Below are 22,814 nucleotides of genomic sequence, written 5' to 3' on the forward strand. Positions count from 1 at the left end.
AAACATTGTGCAGGCTGAGCCAGTGAAGCCTCTCAAGAGGTTTGTATTTTTTGGAGGCATTTGGTGTGGGCCCATCCACTCCTTGGGTGGTTCTCCTCATCACTCTTGTAGACTGAGGGAGTGGAAAGAACCCGACCTAGTGGAGTCTATTCCAAATTAGCCAGATTTTAAATTTCTTACTTTTCCCAAGGACCAACTGCATTGAAGTGTTGGGGTCCAGCTGTGGAAGTGATTTGTGGTGGTGGCTGCCACCAAGAAAAGCTCGAAGAACTCTTTAGTCCATCCAATAGTCTCTGGCTGTGGACTATCTAGGGAAGCTCTGCTATGCCTGACGCATTCTTGTTGACAAGTATCTCATTTGACTAGACTCCAATGTGACCTGATATCTGACGTGTTGAGGAATATTAAGATGTACCAGTTTTCAGAGATTCCAAAGATAATGGAAACTGTTGCCTACCCTGCTTTCTTTTATCACTGTTCCCATGGGCTTATTTCCTGTGCAGTCAGTGGAGCTTCCTGAACTGCCGGCTGTGGCATTGCCATTTGTCACCATGCTTTGATATGATTAATTTTGTGGATTGCTTCAAGGAGTCTGATTAAAGTTCCATTTGATGGCTCTTCCTTCTCCGGGCCAAAAGTTGTTACTCTAACCAGGAGCAAGCAAGATGGAAAGGCTTTGCTATCCCTCTGCATTCCTCTTGAAGGAATTGGGAGGGTAGCAGATGTCTTTATGGAAGTCACAGTAGTCTTAGGATGCTCCTTCAAGGGGGGGAATTAAAATGGAGGTGGCCCACAGTCCAGGGGATTCTGCAGAATCGGGGCTTCTGTGGTGCTTTTTCCCACAGCCTTTCAGTGACCCTGAAGGGTTGCCAGACTGTCCTCCTCAGGAGGCAGGTGTGTGTGTGGTGGTGGGGGGGGGGGGTCTCCTGGCTTTTCACCCAGAAGTTTGAGAAACCTTCTCTTTGTGGAACACTATTGTTTCACTTAACAGTTCATTCATCTTACTGTGTTTTCCCCAATTTTCCCAACAAAGGTGAATACCTTCTGCATTGTTTGGATGTGAATAAGCAATTGAGATTAGTGGCACCATACCAAGGCTTTTAGAAAATTGTCATTTGTTTCCTTTTTAGAACAGGCATAGACCTGTCTAAAGTGACATTCTTTGAAGCAAGACCCTGCTATGCAAGCCTAGGAATCATTCTGCAAGAGATATGGCTACTTCCACTGCTTTCTTTTCTAGAGTATTACTGGATGAAATTTGGGCAGGTGTGACTTGGATGCGTCATAACACTTTTTTCCATTATAAGATGTGTATTCAGTTAAGATCCGGGGCTGCTTTTGGCTCTCCTGTTGGGAATATCCTTGGTTGAATTCAGGCAGAGTAGATAACATGAAATACAGAACTTGTGTATTTGCTATAATAGGTCCATGGTTGTCTGCATGTGGTTCAACCCTCCTTGCCCCCCTCATTAGCTTGGTTTGGTGAACTTCCACATCCAGGATGGCTGGAAATTGTAGGTCATCCTCTTTGTTCAAGCAGTTTTATTGCTGCTGTTTAGTTGGCTTACGTGGTGCAAACGTCTGAAGGGTGGGGTGAGAAGCAGTGAAATGTTCATCTCACATTGCTGCAGTCCTTACACTTGGGTAGTCCGCTGTCCTCGGTCGGCCCGAATATCAAAGTATAAGGCTGACGTCGGTCAAGGCGCATTTGACTGACATCAGGACGTCAGGGTACAAATGCGCATGACCGACGCCATATCCTCAGTCTTTTTTGCCGCATGGTCCGATGCAGAAGCAGCATTGCAAGTGCCGGTTGGCGTTTGAGATTTTTCGATTTCGAAGTTTCAGACAGAGTTCAAAGTTGGCTAAGTACCCCGTTGGGGAATATTTTAGTTTTTTCTTGCCTCAGTGATTTACCGGATGTCAGAAAAAGTCAATAATTGCATTTCTTGTGGGAAACAGATACCGCATAGAGATTATCATACTTTGTGTATTCCTTGCTTAGGGCCTGAGCACGACGTTGTTGGCTGTCGCTCTTGTGCTAGATTTAATAAACGCACTATAAAGAGGAGGTTGGATTGTGCAAGGTTAGTCTTTGGGAAGCGGTGCAATTATAAAATGCCGTCGGATGCTCCGACGCCCGCTTCTACAAAGAAGCGCAAGGACAAAGCAGTTAAGCCTAGGCTGGAAGAACCGTCTGTACCGGACGCCGGTTCTTTAGAGGTGTCGGTGGAGCCGGTGGCTCCACCGGAGGTTTCTTTGTGTTCCCAGGGTGAGACTTTAGTTTTGCAAGATGTGGCCTCTCAGGAGGCAAGTCAAGCTGAGGGGGCTTCTCAGGTTACTATACTCCCCTCCCTTCCTAGGGTGGCTTGGCCCTCTCCTTCTGTTTCTAAGGCTTCTCCCAGGGGCAGGCCAGGTTTAACTTCAGTTGGTGTTACCCCTAGCTCTTCAGGTACTGTGCCCAAGAAGCATATGCTTAAAATGGCAAAAGATTTGATACTTTGATTAGGGGTTCTATGCCCCCTCCTGATAAGAGGCCTAGGATGGAGCCTGAGCTGGGGGGTTTTGAGCAGGCTTCAGATGTGTCAGAGTATTTGGCTGAAGACTTGCAGGAGTATTCTCCTTATTCTGATTCTGATGTGGATGATTCTACTCCTTCTGCTTCTCCTCCTGAGGATTTTTCTTTTTCAGAAACTCTTCATTCCATGAGGGAGCATTTTAAGTGGGAAGGTCAGGACTTCTCTGATTCCAGGAAAAGGCTTAGGGAATTTTTGTTTTTACCTCAGCATAGGCCTTTGGCTATACCTCCTGTTTTGGATGTGGTGGAAGATGTTTTTACAGAGGCTTCCCTTAATCCTGATTCTTTGCCTCCTGCTCCTGTTAAGCCGGATAGGTATTACAGGGTGCCTGAAGCTCATAAGTATCTTTTTAAGAGTCCTAGGGCAGACCCAGAAACTGTTAGCCAGGGGCCTAAAGGTGTTAAGGCTTCTGTTTAGAATCCGGTTCCTGCAGACAAAGAGGCTAGGGCCTTGGATAGATGGGGAAAGAAAGTTTATACTTCTTCCACTCTTGCTATGAGGGCTTTGAATTGCCAATTTCACATGTTGAAATACCAAAACTATCTCCTTTCACAATTAAAGTCTAAGGTTGATGCTCTGGCAGTAGGTATTGATTGTAAAGAGTTGCAAGATTTAGTGCATGTTTCTGAACAGGTGGGTAAACATTCTTTGCAATGTGGTTTTGATGCTGTACAGGCCTCGTCTAGGGTGGCTGCCACTGGATCAGTTCTTCGCAGGCACGCCTGGCTAAGGGATCAAAATTTGTCTGAACATGTTAAAACGAGGATTTTAGATGCTCCTTTACAATCTGACATGTTGTTTGGTCCTCCTGTTGAGGCAGTTTTAAAGAAAATGGAAGACAAAGCTAAGTCTATGCAGACTGTTAAAGATTTTTTGCAGGTTCAGCCTCCAAAGTTTAGCAGAAATTGGCCTGCTAAAGGGTGGACGTATCCTTCTTATGATCCCCAGTCTAGGGGTAGATCTAGACGTGGTAGGGGCAGAGCTCAGGGCTCTTTCAGGCCTAGAACAGGGAGTTCTCCTGCACAGTCTTCAGGTGAGGGCAGGGGTCAGTCCTTTTGTAAGCAGACCCAATGACCTACCTTTTCAGCTGCCAGAGCCTTCTCGTCTGGCAGCACCTTTGGGAGGAAGGTTGGCACTTTTCAAAGAAAATTGGAGTTTAATTACCCAGGACAAATGGGTATTGGATATCATACACCAAGGTTACAGGTTTTATTTCCATACCTTGCCTCCTTTCAGAGGCATGCCAGACGTTCCTCCTCAACAAAGAATAGAGGCTCACAAGCAGATTTCTCTGTTACTTCAACTAGGGGCCATACAGCCGGTTCCTATGCCAGAAGTGGGCCTAGGATTTTATTCTCGCCTGTTCCTAGTACCAAAGAAGGGGAACACGTGGAGACCAATTTTGGATCTATCTATCCTCAACACTTATCTGGACATTCCCAAGTTCAAAATGTTGACGTTACAACAGCTTTTGCCTCTGCTGGGCAAAGATCATTGGATGGTAACTTTGGATCTCAAGGAGGCTTACCTTCATGTTCCTATCAGACTAAGTTGCAGGAAGTATCTGCGTTTCGAGCTGGGACTTTTCACTATCAGTTCTCTGCATTGCCCTTTGGCTTATCTACTGCCCAGAGTGTTCACAAAAGTTCTGGCTCCAGTGATAGCTTTCTTCAGGCTGAAAGGAATACAGATCTATCCTTATTTGGACGATTGCCTGATTCTGGCTCAAGGAAGGGAAGAGCTTCTTCGTCATTTGGAATATGTGATAGCAGTGCTAAGATGCCTAGGGTATTCTGTGAACGAAATAAAGTCCAGTCTAGTACCCTCTCAGGACATGTGCTTTCTGGGTGTGAGACTGAATACAGCATCCCAGATGGCCTTTTTAACCCCGGACAAACAAGAGTCTATCCCTTTACTTCCATCAGCTATCTCATCAGTCCGGCTGACTGCAAGGACAGTCCTTCAAGCCTTAGGGTTCATGGCATCTTGTATTCTGGTGCTTCCCAATGCCAAACTGCATATGAGGAAGCTACAATGGTATCTCAAAAATGTATGGACACAGCACTGCCAGGATCTAGACACTGTCATTCAAATAATACCTTGCATTCAAAAGGAATTTTTGTGGTGGGCTCAGGAATGTCACCTAAACAAGGGACTCTCTGTGACCCGGCCAGAGGAGAGTCAGATTTTAACGACAGATGCCTCAGACAAAGCTTGGGGAGCTCATCTAAATGGAAAGTGGATACAAGACAAGTGGCCTGCCAGACTACAACATCTACATATCAATCTAAAGGAGATGTTAGCAGTCCAGTTTGCATTAATAGCTTTCAAGGATTTACTTCTTCCAGGGCAGGTGTTGATTCTAACAGACAACACAACTGTCATGTGGTACATCAACAAGCAAGGGGGAATGCATTCTTATCCTCTATGCAGGCAAGCAATGATTTTGTGGGAGACTGCTCTCAGTTTACAACTCTATCTTCAGGCAAGGTTTCTGCCAGGAGCACAGAACTCCTTGGCAGATGTGTTGAGCAGACGAATTATGGATCCCCACGAGTGGAAATTGGATCCTCATGTGTTTCAGAAATTGACAGTGTCATGGGGAACTCCAGACATAGATCTGTTCGCTTCTCCACTAAACCATCAGCTGCCAAAGTTTTGCACAAAAAGGTTTCATCCCACAGCTTGGAAAGTGGATGCTCTTTCTTTCAATTGGAGCAATCTTCATGTGTATGCCTTTCCACCTCTACCTCTCCTCCCAAGGGTACTTCTAAAGGTCAGACAGGACAAGCCAAGGATGATTTTAATAGCTCCAGATTGGCCTCGACAGCACTGGTACCCATTACTGAAGTCTGGTACGGAAGCCTCCATGGCCTTTGCCTTCGATTCCACACCTGTTGTCACAGGAGGACAGCCATTTGCTCAATGTCAAACTTCACTCTCTTCACCTAACAGCCTGGCATATTCTGTTTTGAACCATAGAGGGTCTCAACTTCCACAACAAGTTTTGAATGTGATTTTGGAAGCTAGAAGGCCTAGTACAAGGAAAGTATACGCAGATAAATGGAAGAGATTTTTATTTTGGAGTGCAGCAAAAGATTTTGATGTTTCTGAGCCTAATTTGAGTGTGGCTCTTCAATATCTTACTGAGTTACTGGACAAAGGTTTGTCTTTCTCTTCTATTAAGGTTCATGCTGCAGCAATTTCGGCTCACTATGTGACCCACCATTGTTTTCTCATCCTTTGTTCAAGCAATTTCTTAGAGGGGCAAAGAATATAAGACCCCCACGAAGAGCTCCTACTCCTGCTTGGGATCTCAATTTTGTGTTGGAGAAACTCGCTCTACAACCTTTTGAGCCTGCAGCTACTTCTGAGTTGAAATATTTGTCATGGAAGACTGCTTTTTTGTTGGCAATTACCTCTGCAAGAAGGGTTTCTGAATTGCAGGCCCTTATGGCGGTTGAGCCTTTCTTGATTTTCCATAAGGATAGGGTATCATTACGAACTAATCCTTCCTTTATGCCTAAGGTGGTTTCTAGTGTGGCTTTAAACCAAACTATTCATTTGCCTACTTTTTATGCAAATCCCCAAAATAAAGGGGAAAAGATTTTGCACACTTTAGATGTACACAGGCAGTTGCGATATTATTTGGACAGAACTAAAGGGTTCAGGCAGTCTCAGCAGTTTGTTTCTTTTGCTTTGAGTTCTCAGGGCAAGCCTGTGTCAAAACAAACTATTTCTAAGTGGATTGGGTTTTGCATTGCTTTCTGTTATTCCCATCATGGCAAGGAGATTCCAGCTGGGATTAGGCCTCATTCCACTAGGGCTACTGCCACTTCAACAGCTTTTTTGAGGGGAGTGGCAACCAAGGATATTTTGGAGGCAGCTACTTGGAGTTCAGTGCATACTTTCTCTAGGCATTATCACCTGCCACTTTACTCTAAATCCAGGGCTGGTTTTGCCACTGCTGTTTTGCAGGGCATCTTGGCAGCTCCTGCTTCCTTGTAGTTAGCCATCCTCCCTTACCTCTGCTTTGGGATTCTACCCAAGTGTAAGGACTGCAGCAATGTGAGATGAAGAACATAGTACAGTTTTGTACCTACCATAAATGTAGATGTTCGAAGATCCACATTGCTGCAGTCAAATTTACCCTCCCTCCGTCCCCTCTGTAGTTAGAGGTGGTTGTGTGGGTTGGGTTGTACATATTGTGTATTTTGTATATATTGTACATATAGTTAGTGTAAGGGTGGTGGTTTGGTTGTTTGCTGTCTTTTGGTTTTGACCTTTATTTTTAGGGTCTTCTGGCATCTGGGGCAAGAAAAGACTGAGGATATGGCGTCGGTCATGCGCATTTGTACCCTGACGTCCTGATGTCAGTCAAATGCGCCTTGACCGACGTCCGCCTTATACTTTGATATTCGGGCCGACCGAGGACAGAGGACTACCCAAGTGTAAGGACTGCAGCAATGTGGATCTTCGAACATCTACATTTATGGTAGGTACAAAACTGTACTTTATGGATAAGAGGCAGCCTGGTGAGTTGGTAGCCAGTAGGAATTGGCTAGTGTCTGATCCGAATTGGGTCGAAATACCCAAAGGTTGAACCAGACAGAACATATTTATCTGTTCTATGGTCTCAAGGATATGTCAGACTTGCAGTCCACAGATTCTAAGCAGCAAATGTCGGTTACTGTGACGAGCTACTGAATTTGCCAGGCACCACATCCTATGCTGTTAGAAGTCTGTGGATGCCTCTTCCAGAGCTGTGGCAACAGGTTCAATCAAGCATTATGCATGGTTGCAGTCAGCCCCCCCCCCCCCTTAGAGGGCTTAAAATCTATGAAACTCTAGGCAAAGACCTCCTGTTTGGCCCATGAGCTGCAAACTCTTATAGGTTCGTAGGTCTTATAGGTTGGGCGGCACAGTGGTGCAGCGGTTAACGTTGTTGCCTCACAGCAAGAGGTTCAACGGTTCGATTCTTGACTGGGGTGCCTTCTGTGTGGAGTTTGCATGTTTTCCCTGTGTTCGCGTGGGTTTTCTCCGGGTACTCCTGTTTCCTCCCACATTCCAAAGACCTGCATCTGGAGCATTTCTCCCCGGGCCTCAGCTGAAAACAGGCTCTGTGGAACCTAGTTGGACTTTCCCGGTCAACAAATGATAAATAAATACAATAAAATAGGTTGCAGCTGGAAACTCTTATAGGTTCATAGGTTGATACTAGGCTATCTGCCCTAGGGCATGTATAAGCCTTGCCAGTGTGCGTTTGGCTTTCGCCACCCTTTTAGATTAGTTGACTGTCTCTGTATAGTAGGTCACAGAAGATAGCCCATTTGAGGTTAGTTTACTGTGCCTCTGTCTAGTAGGGACACAAGAGATCCCAGGGGTAAACCTATGATCTTCCATCCACTCGTTAAGGTTTCTCTTGAAGAGGGTCATTGAGGGACTCTGCTTAACATGGATTGGGATTTTGTTAGAGTGAGGGGAGCCTTTGGGATATGAATCTGTCCCTCCAGCATGTTCTATTCAAAGCCATACAAGAGCAAGTTAAGGCTATGTATGACTTGTAGATTAATTGTACTTTCTACAGTCCTAGATACCACAGTACCCAGTCAAGTCCATTTTCTTTAAAGACCTTCTGTCTCAAACGCCAAGGGATTTTCTGGCCAACTTAGGGAATCTCCTTCAGAAAGGCCTCCTTTCTGAAGCAATCTTCATGCTACACCTCTTCCCTCCTGAAACCCTTCCTGCATCTAAAAAAACTGTCCATTTCTTTCTTTTGACATGGTAAATAACAGATAAATGAGTTCTGTCACAAAATTCTTTGCCTTATGGGAAAGCATCCCCTGTCTAAAGGGCCTGCCTCCTTTTCTACTAATCTATCTCCCTTTGCTCAACCTTGTTAAGACTTACTAGGTCAAGGCACCATGGAAAGAGTGCTACCCTCCTACATAGGATGAGGTCTATTCCAAAATCTTTTTGGTGAAGAGGAAGGACAATGGAAACCCATGCTGGGTCTCTGTTCTAAACACCTCTCCAAATGCACTCTCCTTCAAAATGCTCTGCACACCCACCTTTCTTCCTCGTGCCTTTCTTGTATCACTAGACCTAAAGGATACCTACCTTCACATCCTCATTCAACCCTCATACAGGAAACCCCCCCTCCCCTTTCAGTTTACTGCTTTGCCCTTTAGTCTTTCTATTGCACCAAGAGTATTTACGAAGTGCCTAGCCCCAGTGGTAGCTTTCTGCTGAGCAAAGGGAATTCGGATCGTCCCTTACCAGGATGACCTACTTCAAGCTGTTTCCAAAGACTATGTTAAAGTATGTACAGTTTGTGGTACAGCCGTCACTCTAGGGTTCACAATCTACTTAAGAAAAAAGTCTCACCCATTCAGAGACCTGGTCTTTCTGGGTTACAGACTAGACATGCAGAATGCTTGCCTTTCTTAGAGTTCTCAACCTGGCCACATTTTTCAGTGACGTCTACAATAGCGTCTCATTGCACAGCATGTGGGAGATGCTTGAGGCCTTGGATATCATGGCAGCTACCATCCACAGTTTGCTCTTAAACTCAAAGTATGCCTCCTTTCTTCCAGAGTATTTAGAGCTCTGAGGAGCATGTTCATCCGTAGTAGAATGCCCTTATAAACTCATGGTAAGTAACTTGTTAGTTTGCTTTTGCAAAATGCAGGAGTGGATGTTTCTCAAACATTTAGGGGAAAAGATGCAGATGAGTTTTTATATTAGCTGATGGGTTTCACTCTTCCACAGACCGTTACATTGTAATTGGAGCACAGCGTGATTCCTGGGGTCCTGGCGTAGCTAAATCTGCAGTGGGTACTTCGATTCTGTTGGAGCTTGCTCGTATTTTGTCAGATTTAGTAAAAGGTAAGTAGATACTTTTGGCTCAGTTTGCACAAAGTCATTGTGAGGAATTTTCTTTATTGTAAAATTAATTGACCTGGGCTACTTGCAAGCATATTATTCCAAAATTGGCTATCGACTTTTCATTGTTTTTCTTGCCACATTTTTCTAAAATAGAATATTGTACCTTTAGTAATGTGTTGCCTGCTGTAGATGTTTCTTATGTTGTGTCTTAATACAGGTCATTACCCAAAATCTCAGATAAAGGAAGACTGAGGTGCTGTTTCTGCTGTCTGTCTAGTTGTCCTTTTCAGTAAAATAGCTATGTCTTGGCCATGCTGACAAGCTTGTGCGTAGTTTAGCCACATAAGATGCATACAGCTGAAGCCAACAGCTACTAGAAAATCTTATGTAAGCAAATGAAAAATGTTTTCTAGTTGGTGCCAGCAACATATAACCAGCACCCATTCAGGGCTAATGTTTCTCTGGTTTTCATTGAGTAATTTTCCTATGGCTTATCTTGACTCTCTCAGGGTTTGTTTATCCATTTTCAGCATGTCTACCCATGGATCCTCTAAAAGGATTCTGATGCCAAAATATTTTTGAAAAGGTTATAAGAAACCTGCAAGAGAACTGGTGGCGGTTCTTTGGGAAGCCAACAGTCCATTTGAGCCAGCTCATCTTGCTGACTTGCAGTTCTTAACATGGAAGATGATTCTTTTGAATGCCCTGACCTCTGCAAGAAGTCTTGAGTGGCAAGCTCTTGTGGTGGGTCAGCATTCTCACTTTACACAGGGTTTCTTTTGAGAACCAGTACTTGTATTTGAAGAAGTATTCAAGCTTACCTTAAACTACCATCTCCCTGTGTTTCCTGAAAATGAAGGAGAAATGTCCACAGGCAGCTCTGGAACTACCTTGAAGTCTTTCAGGACTTCCAATCAGTTGCTTATTTCTTGAAGGTAACAAAAATGGACAACCTGTGTCAAACCAGACTGTCAACTGATGTTCATCGTGCATACAGCTGAAGTCATAACAGATGGGTTTTCCTGCCGTCAGGCGGGTCCTCGGTCGGCCGAATTCCAAAGTCTAGGTCCGGCGTCGGTTGACGTCACTTCTTCCCTGATGTCAGTGCGACAGGGGTATAAAAGAACCAGCCGACGCCATTTTCTTCAGTCTTTCTTGCTGCATGGTGCCCAAAGCAGAAGCAGTTCGCAAGTGCCGGTCGGCCAGCTCCTGAGATTACGAATATCTGCAACTGAAGTCTTCTGAAAGCTAAGTACCCCATTGGGGAAACTTTTCTTGCCTCTGATCGGACCGATGTCAGACAAAGTTAATTGTATTTCATGTGGGAAGCAAATACTGCAAAAGGATTTTCATTCCCTCTGCATTCCTTGCTTAGGCCCAGACCACGACGTCTCTGCCTGTCGTTTTTGTGCTACATTCAACAAACGCACCATTAAGCGTCGGGCGGAGTTCGCCCAGCACTTTTTTGGCAAAAAATGTAACTATATAATGTCGTCGGATACTCCGACTCCAGTTTTGACTAAGACGCAAAGATAAGGATCGACACTAGTTCTGCGGCCTCTACCGACACCATGCCAAAGCCGACTACAGGTGGTTCAGTTCTCAGCGAGGCGCCTTTGCAGCCCCTGCCTACCGACGACACTTCATTGGCGGTGTCTTCTGTACCCGAGGTCGCAGACTCTTCGGCCCACACCCCAACTACAGATACCGAAGCCACTCTTGGCAGTGTAACTGAGTTTAGACAGGTCTGCCTCCTCTCAAGGTGTCTTCAGGCCTTCCTCTTCTTTTTCCATCAAGGCTTTCACAAAGTCTGACAGCCATGCATTCTAAAAAAACAAACCCCACAGTGCCCTTAAGGCCCCATGCCTAAAAAGCAGATGCTCAAAATGGCTGAGGACTTAATTACTCATCAGGGGTTCTCATCTCCCCCCCCCCCTGGAAAAAAGGCCCAGAGTGGAGGAAGATTTCAGACCAGGCTTCCATTATTTCAGAACATTCTGATGACCAGGAACATTCTTACTCCCCTTTTGAAGATTCTGATGCAGAGGAGTCCATTCCTTCTGTCTCCCCCCATGAGGATTACTCTTTTTTTTTTTTGGGGGGGAAACCTTGCATACCTTGAGGGAACACTTCCATTGGGAAGGCCAAGAGTACTCAGACTCCAAGAAAAGGCTTGGGGATTTTTTCTTGCTCCCTCAGCACAGGCCTCTGGCTATACCTCCTGTCTTGGATATCCTTAATGTGTATTTGGAGTCCTGCCTCAACCCAGACTCTTTACCTCCAGCTCCAGTCAAGCCTGACTGGTATTACCGGGTTCCTGACTCACACTAATTCCTATACAAAAGCCATGCGGCTGACCCAGAAACAGTCTCACAGGGCCCCAAGGGAATTAAGGCCTCCACTGCTAAAAATCCATTACCTTCAGAGAGGGATTCCAGAGCTTTAGAAAGGTGGGGGGAAAAAGGTATACACCTCTGCCACCTTATCCATGAGGGCATTAAACTGCCAGTTCCATATGTTACAGTACCAACAGTTTATCACAGTTGAGAAGCAAAATGTCAACTTGAACCAGATTTGAAGGAGTTGCAGGATTTGATGCATAGTGCAGAACAAGTAGGTAAACATACCTTGCAATGTGGTTTTGATGCTTTAGAGGCCTCGTGTAGAGCTGCTGTTACAGGATCAGTCATACGTAGACATGCTTGGCTCAAAGAGCAAACCTTACCAGATCATGTCAAAGCTAAATTACTGGATGCACCTCTGCAAAAAGATGTATTGTTTGGTGTTGAAGCTGAGGAGGTATTAAAGAAAATTGAGGAAAAGGCACAATCAATGCAAAAAGTGAAAGATTTCCTACAGGTACAACCTCCACGTTTCAGTAGAAATTGGCCTTCAAAAAATTGGTCCTTTCCAGCCACGGACAGACCCCAAAGAGGTAGATACAGGCGCCCGAGGGGTAGAGGGCAATCTCAAGGATCATTTAGAGGCAGACAATGGCAAGTACCTACCCAAAGAGGTGGTGAGGATAGTTCAGAGCCATTCAGAAAGCAGAACCAATGACTTTCCCCTTTGCATGTCAAGCAAGGCTCAAATGACAGCACCTTTAGGCGGAAAACTGGCATTTTCAAAAAATTGGCATATTGTCACAAGACAAATGGATCCTGGACATTATAGACGGAGGCTACAGATTCCACTTTCACACCCTTCCAAAAATGAGGCATGCCAGTCCTGCCACACAATCAAAGGGCAGAGGCACAAAAACAAATTTCAGATCTCATGGACATGAAAGCTATTCAAGAGATACCTACACAAGAACAGGGTCAAGGTTTTTATTCCAGACTATTCCTGGTACCAAGGAAGGGCAAAGATTGGAGACCTATTTTGGACCTACCCATCCTAAACACATTTTTACTCGTGCCAAAATTAAAGATGCTCACATTACAGCAGCTTCTTCCCATGCTGGCAAGGAGTCTTGGCTGGTAACATTGGACCTCAAGGAGGCATACCTGCATGTCCCAATCAGACAAGATTGCAGAAGATGCCTCAGATTTACACATCAATTCTCTGCATTGCCCTTTGGCTTATCTACTGCGCCCAGAGTGTTCACAAAATGCCTGGCATCAGTAATTGCCTACTGCAGACTGCAAGGGATACAAATATACCCATATTTGGATGACTGCCTGATCCAAGCGGACAGCAAGCACATACTTCTGAAACATCTGGCTTTTGTAATAAGGTTGTTGAATTCCCTGGGATACAGTCAACAAAAAGAAATCAAGGCTAATACCCTCTCAAACAATAATTTTCCTGGGTGCCAACTTGGATACAAACACCCAGATGGCCTACCTCACGACAGAGAAACAAGGGCAACTAACTCAATACTTCAGAAAACTGGCAACTTACACCAGGCTGACTGCAAGGAAAATCCTGCAGGCTCTGGGATTCATGGCATCTTGCATCCTACTAATCTCATGTGCAAAGCTGCATATGGGGAAACTTCAATGGTACCTGAAAAACTTGTCTCAGCACAGCCACAGCTTGGAAACAATAATACCACTAATTCCATGTCTTCAAAAGGAATTTCTGTGGTGGGCTCAAGCATGCCAAAGAAACACGGGTCTCCCATTCTGCAAGCCTCAAGCAAGTCAAATCATCACAACAGACGCCTCTGATTACGCCTGGGGGGGTGCACATGACAGATCGGTGCATTCAGGGCAGATGGTCCCAAAAGGAAAAGCACCTACACATCAATCAAAAGGAAATGCTAGCAGTGATAAATGGTGGTATAGCTTTCAAAGACCTGCATCCAGGCCAGCTATTGATAGACAGACAACACCACAGTAATGTGGTACATAAACAGGGAGGAACCCATTCATACCCCCTATGCAGACTAGCCATGTCTCTTTGGAACATGGCTGTAGAATTGCAAATAGAGCTTCAAGCACAGTTCCTGCCAGGCAAGGAAAACATGCTGGCAGACAACCTAAGCAGAAATGACAGATCCACACGAATGGAAGTTGCATCCTCACGTTTTTTTCAAATAATTCAAGCGTGGGGAAGGCCAGACCTAGATCTCTTTGCCTCTCACAGAAATCACCAATTGGCAAAATTCTGCTCACGGACCTTTCATCCACAGGCCTGGAAAGTGGTCGTACTCTCTGTTGGACAACAATGACAGTTTATGCCTTTCCACCTCTTCCTCTGCTGCCCAAAGTTCTATTAAAAACCAGAGCAGACAGACCAAAGATGATTCTCATCACTCCAGACTGGCCAAGGCAACACTGGTACCCACTCCTGAGGAGCCTGACACATTCTCCACCATGGATCCTACCTCTTATGCCTCTTCTACTGACTCAGCACAACTTCAAAACCCTTCAGTCAGCTGAAAACACTCAATCTAGCCGCATGGAAGATTCCTTAAAATCACAACAGACCCTACTCTCCAAGGAGGTACAGGATGTCATTTTGGAGGCCAGAAGACCTTCTACTAGAAAAGCCTACTCCGCCAAATGGAAACGGTTTTGTGCTTGGAATGAGAAAAAGGGCCAGAACCCTGGAATACTGAATTTACCTCAAATATTACAGTACCTAGCTGAGATGCTAAGTAGTGGACTTTCATTCTCTTCATCAAAATCCATGCCTCAGCCATTTCTGCAGAATACAATACTGATCCTCCTTTATTCTCTCATCCCCTCTTAAGACTGTTCCTCAGAGGGGCTAAGAATATAAAACCCCCAAGGAAACAACCAGTGCCTGCTTGGGATCTGTTTCATTCTAGAGAAACTGACTTTGCCTCCTTTTGAGCCAGCTGCCTCAACAGAACTACAATATTTGTCCTGGAAAACAGCCTTCCTGCTGGCCATCACCTCAGCTCGCAGGGTTTTGGAACTACAAGCCCTCATGGCTGTAAAGCCTTTCATCATTTTCCATCAGGACAGTTTCCTTACAAACCAATCCTTTTATGCCAAAGGTAGTATCCAGGGTAGCCTTGAATCAGGCTATCCACTTACCTACCTCTTACCCCAATCCTCAAAACAAAGGGGAAAGACTACTACATTCCTTGGACATTCACAGGCAACTACGTTATTTGGACAAAGACTTTCAGAAAATCAGAGCAACTCTGTGTTCTATGCTACAGGGGCCCAAGGGAAGCCTATTTCAAAACAGACCATGTCTAAATGGATAGCCCACTGCATACGCTTTTGTTACTCTCCATGGTAAAACTGTACCTGCAGGCATCTGGTCTCACTCCACAAGGGCCACAGCTACCTCTGCAGCTTTCCTCAGGGGGGTTCCTACCAAAGATATTTTGGAAGCTGCAACTTGGAGTTCTGTGCATACTTTCTCCAAGCACTATCACCTGCCTTTATACTCCAAGGTTTTGCCATTGCAGTTTTGCAGGGCATCCTGGCTCCTCCTAGTTCCACCTAGTGCCTACCACCCTTATTTAGTTTTGGTATTCTACCCATCTGTTATGACTGCAGCTGTATGCACGATGAACATAGTACAGTTTTGTACCTACCATAAATGTAGATGTTAGAGTGCTAATACAGCTGCAGTCCAGGTTTCCCTCCCTCCTTCCCCTCTGGGACAGGCCTAATGGCCAACACCTCCTCATACAACCTGATTGGGGTTTTCTTTTATGATGTATTTGCTTGCAACTACTGTTTTTTGATTATACTGCATTGTATTACACATCTATGTATTGCCTTCCTTCTGGGGGCACCTGACATCTGGGGCAAGAAAAACTGAAGAAAATGGCGTCTGCTGGTTCTTTTATACCCCCTGTCGCACCGAAGTCAGGGAAGAAGTGACGACAATCGACGCCGGACCTAGACTTTGGAGTTCGGCTGACCGAGGACCCGCCTGACTGCAGGAAAACCCATCTGTTATGACTGCAGCTGTATCAGCACTCTAACATCTACATTTATGGTAGGTACAAAACTGTACTTTTCTCATTCTATTGCATTGTTATTCCCTTTAACAAAACTGTGCCTTGATCCTGCTTGGAATATTCTGCTAGAGCCTCTGCTTCATCTTTGGCTTTCTGGGAAGGTTTGGACTCCATAGAAGCAGCAACTTGGTCCTCTTTATGTATTTTTTTTTTTGCAAAGCACTACAAGCTAGAGTCCTTCTTTAGGTCTAAGTTGGGCATTGTTTGGACTGTTTTCCAGGGGCTGCTGGAGCTTCATTCCCCTTCCACCTGCCAGTTCTGAGCTATGGTAGTCTACATATGGCTTTTATTGTGTAAGTAAACTTACCATAACAGTAAATGTTTGCATGATCATTTCTTCAGTAGTCACCCCACCACCAAAAAAACACTTCTTTGGTGTAGTTTGTTTTTTTTTTTTTTTTTTTTTGCCAAGGTGCAGGCACTTTTGTTTTAGCAATGTATTTTTTCAGGGCACAGCCTCTTGTTTGGCATGAAAGCTCTGAAGATCTTTGCTGGAGTTGCTTAACAGTTTGGGTGTATGGTTGGGGCCCTGAAGCTTTGGAAGCTGGCCAGCTGTTATGCCCTTTGTAGGATATAACACCAAACCGCTAAGGCTACTGCAGCAGTGATAAGAACATCTACTGTTCTGATAAGTTTACTTGCACAGCTGTGCTTAAGTCTCTCCCCATTTGCCCCCAGAAGGGGGAGGGCTAAGAGTGAAAACCCTTTGGCTTAAATATTTATCCTGGCTTAGTTTTTATTTTCTTGCACAAGATAAGATGTCCTTCAAGAATGCAACTGCAGTCATAACATATGGGTTGTCCTGCCTCAGGCAGCCCTCGGTCGGCCGGATTCCAAAGTCTGGGTCCGACGTCGGCTGATGTCGCATTTCTCTCGGACGTCAGAGCGGCTGGAGTATATAAGCATCAGCCGACGCCATCTTCAGTCTTTCTTGCCGCGCGGTGCCCGAAGCAGAAGCAGTTCGCAAGTGCCGGTCGGTCAGCTCCTGTATTCTTCGAAACCGAAGACATCAAAAAAGCTAAGTTACCCCGTTGGGGACCTTTTCTTGCCTCAGCCGATGTCAGAATTAACAAAGTAAATAATTGTTTGTTTGTCTTGTGGTAAACAAATACCTCATAAGGATTTCCATTCTTACTGCCTCCCTTGCCTTGGCCCAGACCACGACGTCTCGGCCTGTGCCGCCTGTACTCGCTTCAATATGCGCACTCAGGCGCTGGGCGGAGTTCGCTGAAGACTTTTTTGGCGAAAAGTTTGCTTACATTATGCCGTCGGAACAACTGGCTACACATTTAAAAAAAACGGAAAGACCGGGACTAAAGACCGGGACTGACCTCCTCGGCCCGCGACTTCCTCAGACTCCACGCCAAAACTTACCACGAGTGCCCTGGATCCCTCTGAGGCGGTTATTCCACAGCTTGGAACCGAAGACACTGCACTACCAATACCTCTGACACTGGAGGCCACACAGACGCCAATTATTGATTTTCTTCCGGATACTGTAACCGAGGAAATGCCAGAGACCATTGCTGTGGATAAGGTTACCCCTGCACGTGGGGCTGCCAGGCCGCCCATGTCTATCAAGGCCTACACACGTGCTAAGGCAGCAAGCCAGGCCAAGTCTGCAAGCGAGGCCAAGCACTCTGCTAAAACCTTGCCTCAGCCTAACCCTGAAGCTCAAATGTCCTTGGCCGTAGATCTAATTTCTATGATCAGAGGCTCCCAGGCCCATCCTGAGAGAGGATCCCAGCCTTCTCCTGATGAGGCCCAGGGTTGAACCACCTGACCCCCTTTCTTCAGATGAAGATTCTGGGGACTCTGTGCTTTCCGAATCCCAGGAACCCCCTTTTCAGACTTTCGAGGATTCGGATACAGAGGACTCCATTCCTTCGGCCTCTCCTCCTGAGGATATTTCTTTTGGGGAAGTTCTGCGTTCCATGAGGGAGCATTTCCAGTGGCAAGGTCAGGAATTTTCTGATTCCAGGAAGCGCCTTCAAACTTTCCTTAAAAAGCCACAACACAGACCCTTAGCTATTCCTCCTGTGCTTGATGTGTTGGATGACCTTTACTCTGACTCCAGTGCTACCCCTGATTCTCTGCCCCCAACTCCTGTCAAGCCTGACAGATACTATAGGGTCCCTGAAACCCATTCTCATTTCTTTAGGGCCCATGCTGTAGACTTGGAAACTATTTCCCAGGGGCCAAAGGGGGTTTCTGCTACCACTTCCAAAAATCCTTTGCCTTCCGACAGAGAGGCAAGGTCCTTAGAGAGATGGGGGAAGAAGGTTTACACCTCTACTACCTTAACTATGAGAGCTCTCAATTGTCGGTTTCATATGTTTCAGTATCAGGATTCCCTGTTGGATGATTTACAGAAAAAATTAGCCTCTCCTGACCCTTTAGATAGGAAGTCTTTGCAGGAGGCTGTCCATAACTCTCAGCAGATTAGTAATCCTTTTCTGCAGTGTGGATATGATGCATTGGAAGCTTCATGTAGGGCAGCTATGACAGGAGCGGTCATTCGTAGACAACCCTTACTGGATCATGTTAAGGCAAAGCTACTGGATGCTCCCTTGGAAAAGAACAAACTTTTTGGTGATAATGCTAAAGATGTTAAAGACCATTGAAGAAAAAGCCAAGTCAGACAGTCAAAGGTTTTCTCCCAGGTTCAGCCCCCCAGATTTAGCAGGAACTGGCCGTCTAAAAACTGGTCATTCCCAAATCCTGAAAAATTTCAAAGGGGCAAGAACAGGCGTGCCCGTGGCAGAGGGCAATATAGAGGATCCTACAGGGGACGCCAATGGCAACCAACAAACCAAAGAGGTGACACAGGGGTTTCCCCTGCCACTCTGACAATCTCAATGACTTTACTCGTAACTTCTCCGACCAAGGAGCAAAAACAAGCCCCTTCCGACCAAGGAGCAAAAACAAGCCCCTTTGGGAGGAAAGTTATCTCTGTTCTCAGAAAATTGGCACAAACTGATAGACAAATGGATATTGGACATTATAGATCATGGCTACAGGTTCTATTTTCATACCTTACCAAGAAAACAAGGCATGCCAAATCTTCCACAAAATCAAAAGGCAGAGGCTATCAAGCAAATTTCTCTGGCTCAGATCAAAGCAATAGAAAAAGTGCCTCAAGAACAAGGTCAGGGGTTTTACTCAAGACTGTTCCTTGTTCCAAGAAAACAATCAATGGAGACCGATACTGGACTTGTCCGCTTTAAACACTTTTCTCATAGTACCAAAGTTCAAAATGCTGACCTTACAGCAGCTCCTTCCCATGCTGGGCAAGGGGTCTTGGCTGATTACTCTGGACCTCAAGGAGGCATACCTGCATGTCCCTATCAGACACAGCTGCAGAAGATACCTCAGATTTCTTGCAGGGCCAGAGCATTATCAATTCTCAGCATTGCCTTTTGGCTTATCTACTGTGCCCAGAGTATTCACGAAATGCCTGGCATCAGTAATTGCTCATTGCAGACTCCAGGGGATTCAAATCTACCACTACCTGGACGATTGCCTCATACAAGCGGACAACAAACTAACCTTGACAAAAAACTTGAATTATGTCATACACTTGCTACAGGCTTTGGGATAGTCAACTTTCAAAAGTCAAGACTTCTACCATCCCAGCAAATAACTTTTTAGGAGCCAAACTAGACACAGCCTCTCAAATGGCCTACATGACAGAAGACTAGCAAGAGCAGTTAACTCATTACTTCAAAAGTTTAGCAAACCTCTCCCAGATGACTGCAAGGAGATTCCTACAGGCCCTGGGGTTCATGGCATCTTGCATTCTCCTGGTCCCACTAGCAAGACTACACATGAGAACTTCAGTGGTATCTAAAGAGCTTATGGTCTCAGCACAACAACAACCTAGAAGCAATTATCCCACTCATTCCATGTCTTCAAAAGGAATTTCTATGGTGGGCCTCAGCAAGTCGGTCAAATACAGGCATGCCGTTCAAAAAACCTCAGACAACACAGACCATTACCACAGACCATGGATGGGGGGCGCACATGGAAGGCAGATGTATTCAAGGACAGTGGAACCCAAAGGAAGAACATCTGCATATCAACCAAAAAGAAATGCTGGCAGTAATGCATGCCATCGAGGCCTTTGGACATCAACTTCATCAAGGCCACCTTCTAATAAGGACAGACAACACCACTGTGATGTGGTACATAAACAAGCAGGGAGGTACTCACTCTTACCCCCTTTGCAGGCTAACAATGAATCTTTGGGAAAAATAGAGTCTGAACATACAGCTACAGTCCCAATTTGTTCCAGGCAGAGACAATGTTCCGGCGGACAGTCTAAGCAGGAATTTCCTAGACCCACACGAATGGAGGTTACATCCAGATATCTTTGCACAACTAACCTCGGCATGGGGCAGGCCAGACGTAGACCTATTTGTCTCCCAACTCAATCATCGGCTACAAAAGTTTTGCTCAAGGACAAATCATCCACAAGCATGGAAGATAGATGCTCTCTCATTCAACTGGAGCTCCCTAGTCATCTATGCATTTCCACCTCTGCCACTGATGACCACAGTGTTACTAAAGATCAAAGCAGAGCAGCCAAAGGGAATCCTAATAGCTCCGAACTGGCCGAGACAACACTGGTACCCACTACTACGGAGCATATGTCACAAACCGTGGGCCCTTCCCAAATGACCAACTGTTGACTCAACACAACTTCAGGACAGCTCATCCCAACCTCCAGACTCTACAGCTAACAGCTTGGAAGATCACAAATAACCTCAATTTATCTCTCTCCAAGGAAGTTCAGCGGATACTAACAGAAGCCCGCAGACCATCCACCAGAAGGGCTTACTCGGCCAAATGGAAGCGCTTCAGCATTTGGAATACCAACAAGGGTCAAGATGCATCAGTACTGAGCATTCCACTCATTCTGGAGTACTTGGCAGAATTGCTAAATAAGGGACTTTCATACTCTTCCATAAAAATACATGCTTCAGCTATCTCGGCTAGATACAACACTGACCCACCTGTGTTCTCACATTCTTTGCTAAGGAAATTTCTTAGAGGGATCAAGAATATAAAACCTCCAAGAAAGGCACCAGTACCATCTTGGGATCTCAATTTGGTGTTGGAAAAATTGACTCTACCTCCCTTCGAGCCAGCAGCTTCAGCGGATTTACAATTTCTGTCCTGGAAGACAGCTTTCCTGCTGGCCATTACCTCTGCTAGAAGGGTTTTAGAATTACAGGCACTAATGGCAATACCTCCCTTCATAATCTTCCACCGAGACAGGGTCACCTTACGAACCAATCCTTCCTTTCTGCCAAAAGTGGAATCTAGGGTCTCTCTAAATCAGGCAATTCACCTGCCTACTTCCCCAATCCTGAAAACAAAGGGGAAAGACTGTTGCATACCTTGGACATACATAGACAACTTCGCTACTATCTAGACTGAACCAAGATCAAGTAGGAAGTCCGACCAGCTATTTGTAGCTTACGCTCCTGGAGTACAGGGAAAAGCAATTTCCAAACAGACAATTTCAAAATGGATTGGACATTGCATCAGATATTGTTGTTCCTTCCATGGAAAGTGTGCCAGCCAATATCAGACCACACTCTACCAGAGCTACAGCCACCTCCACAGCCTTCTTAAGAGGGGTGCCTACAAAGGATATTCTAGAAGCTGCTACATGGAGCTCCGTGCATACATTTTCAAAACACTACAACCTCCCTTTATTTTACAGATCCAGAGCAGGCTTTGCTTCAGCAGTCCTGCAGGGATTGCTAGCTACACCATCCTTTTCCTAGAGCATACCACCTCCCCCAGCTAAGCTATGGTATTCAACCCATATGTTATGACTGCAGTTGCATTCTTGAAGGACATAGTACAGTTTAGATGTCCGATAGATATGCAACTGCTGTCGGGTTTTCCCTCCCTCCTTCCCCTCTATGCCTTGGGTCCACTCCTCTCCCTGTTCTTAGCTGGGGATATCTGTTATGGTGTATTTGTTTATTGCTTACTTATTTGTCTGGAAACCTATTTTTGTTTTACAAATTTGATTTTAGCGTTCCTTGGAGGGCACCTGGCATCTGGGGCAAGAAACACTGAAGAAGATGGCGTCTGCTGATGCTTATATACTCCAGCCACTCTGACGTCGGAGAGAAATGCGACATCAGCCGACGTTGGACTCAGACTTTGGAATCCGGCCGACCAAGGGCTGCCTGAGGCAGGACAACCCATATGTTATGACTGCAGTTGCATATCTATCGGACATCTACATTTATGGTAGGTACAAAACTGTACTTTCAGAGGCCCCATCATTTCTTTCAGGGAGAGATGGTCGAGTTGCCAATAAAATTTTTTATAGCTGGATTGCTACCAACTCTTTCAGTTATTTTATTACCTATTGAGTGTGAAAGAACCTGTTGCCTGAGAGGTTGAAAGAACCTGTTGCCTGAGAGGTTGACTGCTTCCAGTGCTTTGTTTCAAAATGAGTCTCTGGCAAGATGCTTGTGCCACAGCTACTTGGTCATTTTATCACAATTGCTATGACAGTAATTCCAGAATTCTGACTCTTATGGTAAGCTTTTCATTTCTGTGTGACTTTCCACCTTCAATTTTCCAAGAAGATTATTTTATTTACATTTAGTTAAGTTAGGCTTACTGGTCAGACCCTTTTTTCATAGAGGACATGGAAAAATACAAATGTAAATGAGGAAAACTGACATGTCTTACTGTAATAATGGTTCTATATTTGTCAAAGGTTCATTCATCGACCCAAAGCCACCCAACATTCATTTCAGCAAATGTTCACATCTTGGAGGAAGATTTACATAGGGAAAGGAAGCAGTTGGCCAACAGCGGACATTTTCCCCTTTTCCCCACTGTAGTGCAATCTCTGAGTT

At 45.2% G+C, this 22,814-nt stretch overlaps 1 protein-coding gene across 1 annotated transcript in view; it reads left to right on the plus strand.

The window, feature by feature from the left end:
* The window catches only part of TFRC (transferrin receptor), a 661,121-nt gene that overhangs the window by 221,286 nt on the left and 417,021 nt on the right, over positions 1–22,814 (plus strand). Inside the window, exon 11 of the mRNA XM_044070291.1 lies at positions 9,351–9,467. Coding sequence (XP_043926226.1) covers positions 9,351–9,467 — 117 coding nt within the window. The remainder of the gene's footprint in view (positions 1–9,350; positions 9,468–22,814) is intronic.

This window comes from Protopterus annectens, chromosome 4.part1 (genome assembly GCF_019279795.1).
Source record: "Protopterus annectens isolate FY-2018-M chromosome 4.part1, PAN1.0, whole genome shotgun sequence".
Taxonomy (NCBI): domain Eukaryota; kingdom Metazoa; phylum Chordata; order Ceratodontiformes; family Protopteridae; genus Protopterus; species Protopterus annectens.